At 38.1% G+C, this 9,627-nt stretch overlaps 2 protein-coding genes across 4 annotated transcripts in view; one reads left to right on the plus strand and one right to left on the minus strand.

Moving 5' to 3' along the window:
• The first annotated feature begins 1,916 nt into the window (after positions 1-1,916).
• Positions 1,917-3,556, plus strand: m17 (IL-6 subfamily cytokine M17). Its single transcript, XM_015058132.1, has 3 exons — positions 1,917-2,132; positions 2,512-2,660; positions 2,768-3,556. The coding sequence occupies exons 1-3, from the start codon at positions 2,078-2,080 to the stop codon at positions 3,233-3,235; spliced, it is 672 nt and encodes a 223-aa protein (XP_014913618.1). The 5' UTR covers positions 1,917-2,077; the 3' UTR covers positions 3,236-3,556.
• A 3,355-nt stretch (positions 3,557-6,911) lies between these two features.
• Positions 6,912-9,627, minus strand: part of tescb (tescalcin b) — an 8,522-nt gene continuing 5,806 nt past the window's right edge. Inside the window, exons 5-10 of one of the 3 annotated variants that reach the window (XM_015058136.1) lie at positions 8,850-8,989; positions 8,706-8,767; positions 8,448-8,552; positions 8,316-8,363; positions 8,031-8,132; positions 6,912-7,045 (exon numbers count right to left, since the gene is read on the minus strand). In XM_015058136.1, coding sequence (XP_014913622.1) covers positions 8,049-8,132; positions 8,316-8,363; positions 8,448-8,552; positions 8,706-8,767; positions 8,850-8,989 — 439 coding nt within the window. In that variant the 3' untranslated portion in view covers positions 6,912-7,045; positions 8,031-8,048. Of the gene's footprint in view, positions 8,133-8,168; positions 8,364-8,447; positions 8,553-8,705; positions 8,768-8,849; positions 8,990-9,627 lie in introns of those variants that run through there. The other 2 variants (XM_015058135.1, XM_015058134.1) reach the window with 2 other exon arrangements.

The raw sequence follows: 9,627 nt of genomic DNA on the forward strand, positions 1-9,627 counted from the left end.
AAAAAAAAAAAAAAAAAAAAGAACGCTGTATGCGCTGGGTTTTTACTTTAGAATGGCCAACTCTTATTCCTTTGTCAATTTGATACAGTAGGGGCTTCTGCACTCCCCATATTTGTGTCCTCTGTCACTTTTATCAGCAGTTAAAACTGTTTAATCCGTTGTTAACATGTCGTAACCTGTTTTTCCGAGCCACCTTTAAACGCAACATGAGCGCTACGACGCTCCGCTGGGTTTACACCTGTGCGGCAGTGAAGGAGACCTGCTGCTGCTGTGCAGAGCTACAGGTGTGTTAGAATCACGGCAGCAAACCAGCAAAACGCAAAGAACTTTTCACAGTTCTTCCCGAAACCGAACAGACTGTTGAGTAAAGCTGTTGGATGAAGGTAGAGTTAGCTAAAAGATCACTAGCTAGCTAATATCAACAAGTAGCTTGTAGGCTACAGGTGTTGTTGTCTATGTTCAGCTAAAGTTAATTCCCCACCTCCCCCCCTTGTTCGTTTGGGGCTGAGTATAACAGGGAGTCTCTAAGAATCCACCCACCCTTCGCTCACACACATCGTTCAACCAGACAGCTATTTGTAAGCCATAGGGTGGGGCTGGGGGTGGGGGCAGAAATAGTTTGGAAACCACTGGGGGTCCCAGGAGAAAAAGTTTGGGAACCACTGTTCTAAGGATTGACTGAAGGTGAATACAAATACATGCCATGATTTTTCTCTAAAAAAGAAAAAAAAAATCTTAAAAAGCCTGTATCATTTTCCTTTTACTTCACAGCTACGTGCTACTTCATATTGGTCTATGAAAACAAAATAAAATGAAATTAGGCATTGATCAAAAGGTAAAAAAAACAACAACAACAACAAAAAAAAAACTCAACGGATAGGAACAATTTTGCAAGACAGAGGTATTTTGTCAACATTTTGTTTGCGTCCAGGATTTCGTTCCTCAATACCAGCAACGGGTGTTGTCAAACGGAAGTGAGATCTTTCCTAAAAAGCTTCGTGTGGTTCATCACTCAAATCCCTGAAAGATGTAACTCGGCGATGTGTAGCAATGAACTCATCCGCTCATTCTGCATGTGAGAAGCTGTGCTCACCGCTTCTTGTTACGCAGATTCACTCATCTTTACGTACTTGTAAAGTCTGTGATTGTGAAACGCACTTCCTGTGACCTGACAAGCATCCTGTATGGAATACCACTTAAATCTGTTGCTGCAAAACAGAAATGTTGACTAATATCCAGAGAAAATAAGATGTCATTGTTTCTGTAAAAACATAAAAAAAAAGCAAAGAAAAAAAATTCACACTCGTCACCTCAGAACTGCACTTAGTTCTCATTTTATTTTTTTTAAGTATTAATCAACTAAAATTAAACGAAGGTTTCATCTGACAGTTTAGATCCTCCAGAGAAAAGATGAAATAAAGACTTTAGGTAGAACTTTCTTTAATTTATGCTAAAGTAAATTAAAGTTCAGAACTGTGTCACAGGGTGATCTGACCAAAGGACAGATAACATTTCTAGTGACTCGACGCCTAATTGCTAAATCCACCTATCCATCCATTTGCTTTACACCCTTGTCCCTTAGTGGGGTCAGGAGGGGTGCTGGTGCCTATCTCCTGCTAACGTTAATCGCTAAATCAAGATGGTTTATTTTTGTGAATAACAAACCCACCGGTTGTGCTGATGTTTTTCCACGCATGCAACCAATTTGTCTTAAATACTTCTGCAACTTTCAAACCATACCTCCATATATGTCTTTGCATTAGGTCAATGCCCCGACATGTCTGTACACAGATCAGGCATGCATGAGAACTGACCTAATCTCATAACCACACATTGTTGTTATTTTTAAGTTCAGGTCAATGCTATTCCCAAGAAACATGTCACAATTATGACAAATGATAAAATGAATAACGGCAATAAGAAGAACTCGATATTTTAGTCAGGAAGAAATCGCCCAGGATGACGTGCCGTTCATGAGATTCAGTGCACGTCATTTCCTGTGGGTTCTTCTAAAGAAGTTTCAAAGGAGTGTGATCATGACAAGTCCACACAATTTGACTGTGAGACACAGAGGAGAATGAATGGTCATGTAAAGAATATGCATTTTCAACAGCTTGTGGAAACAGCAGCAAGTAAGTTTACCTACATTCATTTCTTAACTCAAAAAGCAGCTTTAAACATCATTGGCTCTTTTTCGTCTTAAAATTATGCAACCTATTTTTAGTGACTTGTGGCTGTTGTGAAACTAACTGAAGTTTGCAGTTTCCTGCATGAATGAGTCTGATTCCCTTTTAGCCTTTTTTTTTTTGTCCAGTATTTGAGTAATAGACATTTTTTTTCCACACAATTTCAGCATGTTTAAACTCCAAAAATAATGAGACCAGTCTATTTTTTTCCTGTCAGTATGTTCTTTAATGGAAAGAGTTTGGCTCTGCGATTACAGTTTTGTAAATGAACTCCTCCAGTTATGCGAGGCAGTTTACGATAACTGACCGCTTCTGTTCTCCTCAGCATTACTCTGCTTCCTGCTGCTTGTGGTTGTTGATTCAACTAAAACCGTGGCAGCCGCCAGAAACCAGGAGTGCAGCAATGACCTACATCGGACTATGAAGCTCACCAGGCTTGTCCATAAGGATACCGGTGATCTGATAAAACAATATGTGAGTAAATTCATAAATCTGCTTCATTTTTACCCAACCAATCACACATTGTCACTGTATTACATTATGTTGTGAATCTGATTCAAATTTCCATTCGTCCCTGGCAGAAAACGTCCCAGGGGGAAATGCCAGAGCTCCTCTGCAAGGCTTCGGTGAGCGGCATCCCCGACCCGAACATCTCTGGGCTGGAGCCTTCGGAGAAAATAGCAAGCATGTATGCGCAGCTCCAAGCCTTCTCCCCTCATCTGACGAGGGTGTACGAGCAGCAAACAGACTTGCAGCCCCCAAAGAGCCCGCTTCTGAATCTACTTAACATGGTGATAAATCAGACCGGGATGCTGACTCGCCGCATAAACAACTTTTATCACAAAGTCTTCCCGAACCTGCCTCTACCGGAGCTGGCGGGGGGATCCACAACACTACCGCCGCCTCAGAACGTCTTCCAGCAGAAGGTCTACGGCTGCGTGGTCCTGACGACCTACAAGAAGCTCCTGACAAACATGTCCAAAAACATGAGGACTCTAAGAAGCAAAGTCTGCAGAAAGGCACCAGCAAGTGAATTCAACTTATTTTGATGACCTGGGGCTGAACTCCGGCAGTCGGTTTCCTGCAGCACTTTACTTACTGGGATGACAACAGACTTAACGAAAACATGTGATTGAAGATGGCAGGTACATCAGAGTAACGGAGGATATTTATCGTATTTAATATTTATTTTCTGAAAGTGTTCCTGGAAAGAGTGAAGTGTGAAAATTATTAGCTGGCTTATTGTTGCATGTTTTGTAATTTAAATGTTTTTTTTTTGGTTTTTTTGTTTTGTTTGCTGTACACAGAACATTAATCTGTTGCTCACATCCTGATGACATCAGTACAGAGGATTAAAATATGCAACACAAGCTGATCTGTCTGTTGGATTATTCCTGTGAATTTTTCTAATAGGTGTTTTCCCCCCTTAAAGTGTATGAAAAGTATCATGTGCTGTTTTTTTCTTTCTTTTTTTCGAACAGAATCACTCCCTAAAAGAGGAGTTAAAAAGAAAATCGGGAAGCTGCTGAGACGCTGACTGTGTGATATCAGCTTCTAGTGACGCATGTGTTTGACACAGGGCTGCATCAGATAGGAAAGATTTCATGAAACTAGCAGGCTGTCTGGTCAGTCACAAGGTGTGTGTGTGTGTGTGTGTGTGTGTGTGTGTGTATGTGTGTGTGTGCGTGTGTGTGTTTTGGGAGGGTCAGACCACTAAATTTGTTAACGGTGTGTCATTTGCAGCTTTGCATCGTTATACAGATGCTCTTGCAAGGGCGTATTAAGATGGGGAACAAAAATGATAACATTTTGGATAAAGATGCCCCTTGAGTAAGTGCTTGAAGACTTGAGCTTTATTAGTCTGGATAATATCGTTTCCACAAAATTAACTAATTTTAGCTCAACTTTCCTCCAGTCACAAGCTGTCAGGAAACTAGAAGTAGATAGGGGATTTACTCTAGGTCATGAATCAAGTTCCCTGTTATAACTTTGCCTTATTTAAAGCAACACTGAGGGCACCTTAGGGCGGCAACACCTACTACTGAGTCTGGATCATGCATTTCTTTTAACTGTGCTTAAAAATACGTACCCCAGCCCACATCTGAGGAAATATAAAAACAGCTGCTGGCATCTCGGTAAAACCAGATTTACCAAACACTGCAGAAATAGTAGCACCATTAAACTTGCCCACATTTTGTCACATTAGAGCCACAAACTTTCATGCATCTTATTGGGCAGTGCAAAACTATTGTGCGACAGCAATGCAAAAAAAAAAAGAAACGATACGTGGCTATTTGAAGTTTTCATAAATAATTATCCTAAATGTGTGAGGCACGTTTACATTCAGCCTATTCTGAAGGATGATCTTTTGATGTAGATTCAGCGGTGAGTTTTTGGGGTGCGTCCCTTCCAGCAGACTGAACAGTTTGAACTCTGTTTTTTTTTTTTATAAGACAGCAGCTTAGTCAAACTGGATACATTTTCACACAAATTCTAGATAAGATTTAGATCTGGTCTTTAATTGATCCCATTGTCACTGTGCATGTTTAGCGTAGTTATTCTGTAGGCGACTGAACCTCTGCCAAACCCTGCATGTTCTGCACATTCACATTTTGCTTCAGGGTTGCCCATCAACTCTAACCAGCTTTTCAATCCCTACAAAAAAAAAAAAAAAAAAAAAAAAAAAAAAAAAAAAAATATATATATATATATATATATATATTTGCAGCATGATGCTGCCATCACCCATATTTCACAACAAGGATGGTGCACTGAGATGTGCAATCAGCCAGTTTCCTGCACTTCACATCTAAGTGAAGACTAAATAAGCTTAGTCTTTTTTATGGACTTCTTTCAACAATGTCTTTCTTTAGAAAAAACTATGTATTATTTTCCTTCCACTTCACAAATATCACCGGCTTGATGTTAGTCTATCAGATTCAAACTAATACTAATTTATTAGATTTGAGGAAACAATTCACTGTCAGATTTCAAAACCAAAAGAGTCTTAATTAACCCACAGGAAAGAGTGAGCACAGGGACATCCTTAGCTGTTTAGTCACTACTCATCCTATAAAAAAATGTCAACTTCATCAGTTAGTAGTGTCAAATTAATAAAAAAAAAAATCCCTTCCTTCAAATTTTATTCCTTTAAACAAATTATTTTGACTTTTATTTTGAAGGGCCTACTCAAACACTATTCTCAGAAAAACAGACTGAAAGAAGCTTGAAATTGAGCTTCCGATAAACTCATTTTATGAAAACTATGAGTCAAGTGGAAAATAACTTCTGAAACTTTGAGTGGTTGAATCTTGTGGTGACGCCACAAGCGTTTTTTTTGTTTGTTTTTTTTTTAACCTGCACGACAACTACTCATATGCAATAAATTAAAACATTATTGAAAAGTTCACTTCTTTCAGTCACTCGGTTCAGTTCAGTAAGTGAAACACAATGAAAACATGGCAGAAGAAGTTTAATGTTTAATAGCAGATTGAAAGGTGTTCATTTTCAAAAGATACTTTTAATTTTATAACTGATTGGGAAACATTTACTGAATATGAATGTATGAGGTATAACCAGGTATAACAGGAGTTTAGATTTGACACACATTGGGGGTGATTTAAGTCACACACACACACACACACATACACACACACACACACACACACACACACACACACACACACTTTAGCATCATAGTGGGCCCAGAAGCTCTTTGGGACCCTTAACATAGTTTGATCCGAACAATTTCTGACACAATATTTTTTATCATGTCATCCATGTTTCAACATTTGTCTGTTACGTCTAATTTAATAATTTAATAACTACTGTTAAGAAACTCGGATATGAAACAAATGATGGACATATTTTGAAAAGTACACCTTACTCATACATTTCTAATTTTTTTTATTATTATTTCTTTTGTTTGTTCCCTGCTAGTGTTGAGGCCATAAACTGCTTTTTTTATTTGAGATAGGCTGCCTCTAGATGGCAGTATATCTCACTAACAAAGTAAGATGAAAACTGAATAATAGGCAATAAGCAATAATAATATTAATAATAATAATAATAATAATAATGACTCACGTTTATGAGTTCTCGTTTATTAAGCAATTTCATTATTATATGATTGTTTTTAACGTCTGTCCATCAGAAAAGTGTGGGTAGAAGGAAGAAAGATGACAACATATCTTCCTATTGCTGCAACATTTGGTGTAAAGTTCAAATGCTGACTTGCTGTTTTTAAGTTTCATTTTGTTTTGCTTTTTATGCTTGTATTTATTTTTGTTCAGTGTAGAATGCTTCTCAAAGACCCTTATGTGAAAATATCGGTTGTGTTTGTCAAAAACTGTATCCTGAACTTTGAGAGAAAAAGTAAATGTTGAAAGTCTCTTCAGTTTTCTCACCATTGCTCAAGAAAAATGGTTTCCATTACTCATTTTTATTTCAGGTTATGATGTTTTTTTCCTGATAAACCTTCCCACCATTTGCTCAAATGCCGTTCTCTCACCATAAAGAAAAGTTTTAACCTTATACTAACCTTAAAATATATGAATGTTCCTTTTATGATGAAGTAGCACAAATATTATATACATATTATTCTGCTTATTTGAAAATCATTGAAGCTTTGTTGCACAATAACTCCAACCTGAGAAATAAAGGGTTCAGGCATCTTTCAAGGCTACATTAATATGAATTTTATGCCCATGATGAATGTATGTAGACTTTTCACTGGACCCAAGTTTCTTTTTTCCTTTTGAGAGAAATGCAAATGATAAACAGTTTCAATGTTATTTATTTTTAATCTACAGAGTGCAGGGAACTGGCACTTACTGCTCACAACCAGAAATACATATTTTCTGTAATAGAAAGAAAACGACAAGAAACATTTTTGCCATGAGGCAAACCATAGCATCTTTGATCAAGGGGCATTACAAAAAGAAAACTTTACATATTCAAGCCCCTGCATTCACATATGTAGTCTATCTAAATATCAGTCCATTTCTTGAACACTGCTAACAATAAAAGTGGATATTTATTTTAATAAAGTTCCATTCACAAACCTACATTCATTATTGGCATGAATGTTATATCAGTTTTTGGCTTTTAATTCTTTTTCAGACTTGACTGGTTGTGGTCCAACTTTATTAACTAAAAAAAAAAAAAAATCTATAACTGAAAACGACCCATTCTGGGGAGAACAGCAGTCAAGCCACGTCAAAAGCCATTAGCCATACCTACAGCTATAAGAGTTGTGTAATCGAGGCATGAAGCCATAAAGGCTTTAACCCAGTGTTTTGTGGTGGCTTGGTTTGGTTGTGACATTCACTCTGACCTAAAAAAGACAATTCAAAAGCTTGCTTTACGGCCGAAAGTTGAAACAGCATTCATGCCCATGAAGCGCATTGTAAAGATTTTACTGGAACCACAATCTTACCTCTTTTTAAATAAATGCAAATAATAAAGTGCTTCAACGTCCCCTTTTTGCGCAAACAATAACAGGCATGCACATTCTGTAGTAAAGAAATAAATATTTTCTGTGATCATACAAGACAACTATAATATCACGTGAGATTTATGAAAATAATTTGCGTATTCAATCCCATTTACATCAACAAATAGTGTCATCCACGTTTGAATATCATTGCTCTGTCCTGGCATACAGTAGTGCAATCTTATTGCTTAGAATTAAGTCTTCTAATAAATTAAAATTGTCGTTCGGTTTGCATGGTTGTTCCAACATGCATGAGGCGTATCGTCAGTGCAGGCATGTTGCTACAGAGCAAAACAAGAAACTAATATCAAACAGTTTAAGGCATCAAACTTTCTATTCTCAAAGCTTACTTAAAACAGCTGGACACTTCAGCCCAACCTGCAGCCAGGGATCACATCCGTCTTTAAGAAGCGAATGTTCATTCTTGATTCGATATCAAAGTTAGACAGCAGCTGCAAAGAAAACAAAACAGCAGCTCAGCGTCGCGTTTCAGACTCGTACAAATTCATTCAAACTAACTAAAATCAACTTCAATGTCATTTTAAGAACATATGCCGACTACCTTTGCCACACATTAAACATCGGATGAGCCATTTTTTTTCTTTTTTAAAGCACAATGCACTCTGTGAACGAACCTTTAGAAAATGCTCGAAGGTGATTCCCTCATAAAATTCATCGGGGTCCTGAGTTCAAAACAGGAAGCTTGTGATTTAGTCTGTGCAAGGAAGGAAGCAAACGACTTTATCTGACCAGAACCACCTCCTTACCCTGTGACCAACTGTTCTGGCCACTTCAAACATGGCTGCATCAGCAATGGCTCTGGACGTTTCTTTCCCCAGTGCTCCGCTGCGAGATAACAACTCCTCCACCAACTGGAAATATCAGAACAAGAACAGCTCTGATTTCTGGAAGTGAAGGAGCGAGGTGAAATCCTCAATTTCCAGCCGACTGACAGACAATAATTCAAACGATTCTTAAGTGCAATAAGAATCACTTGAATATTTTGGACTCAATAAGAAGCTCACGTGTCTGTAATCCTCAAGCGTTATCAATCCATCGCCGTCCGAGTCATGCATGTTGAATATAACTGCAGAGAAAAATGCAACTTTTATGCCAGCCACTGGCAAACATCAAGCATGGATTAGAGATTCCCTGAAGACAAAACGCACATTTAAGTTTCTCCCTCCTGATGTTTTTACGCTGTTCATCGGTCATTTTCGAACACGGGGGCTTGAAATGAGACATGACCACCAGAAATTCTTCAAAGTCAATCTCGTTTGCCCTGCCCTCACAACTCGGGGAAAAGTTTCTGCAATAAAGACAAAAAATATACATGCCATAATTATTCTAAAAGTTTATTTGCACACACAACAATACTAACAGTAATAATAAGAAATCAAATAGAGCCCAGGTTTCTTAAGAGTGAAGTTATGTTGTAAATGCATATATAGGCATCAGTGTAAAATGCCCACACCGACGCCTAAAGCAGATCTTGTGGATTTCTGTGTTAATAAGGAGAAGATTTATATGATTTGTCCACTGAAGTAAAAGAAGAAGTAGTCAGGAGAACAATGAAGTAGAAAAAGAAGTCAATTCAGCAACACATCTGAGATTAAAAGAATGGTTCACAAGTCCAAAAATCTTTGCCCTAGAAAAAAATCTCTGGTCATGGGCTCAAACCAGTGGCACATGGTCAATCTGTGTCACAGAGACATCAATTGTAAACTAATGTTCTTATTACCAAAGACAACCTAATACAAATATGCAGCAGTGTCAAAAATTTTCTGAAAAACCCTGCAAGTGGCTGATATCAGGAAACCCTACCAATGGCTGGAAAAAGCTGGACTCAAGGACAGCACAGAGGCTCTCATCCTGGCTACACAGGAACAGGCCCTAAACACCAGAGCAATAGAGGCTCAGATCTACCACACCAGACAAGACCCAAGG

Source organism: Poecilia latipinna, unplaced genomic scaffold, assembly GCF_001443285.1.
Source record: "Poecilia latipinna isolate Pla-1442-1.1 unplaced genomic scaffold, P_latipinna-1.0 Scaffold1519, whole genome shotgun sequence".
Taxonomy (NCBI): Eukaryota; Metazoa; Chordata; class Actinopteri; order Cyprinodontiformes; family Poeciliidae; genus Poecilia; species Poecilia latipinna.

Bases quoted from the DNA above. Each gene is read 5' to 3' on its own strand.
- m17 (XM_015058132.1), top strand. From the start codon at position 2,078: ATGAATGGTCATGTAAAGAATATGCATTTTCAACAGCTTGTGGAAACA. The intron at 2,133-2,511 runs GTAAGTTTACCT...TGTTCTCCTCAG, and splicing joins GCTTGTGGAAACAGCAGCAA to CATTACTCTGCTTCCTGCTG. The intron at 2,661-2,767 runs GTGAGTAAATTC...CGTCCCTGGCAG, and splicing joins GTGATCTGATAAAACAATAT to AAAACGTCCCAGGGGGAAAT.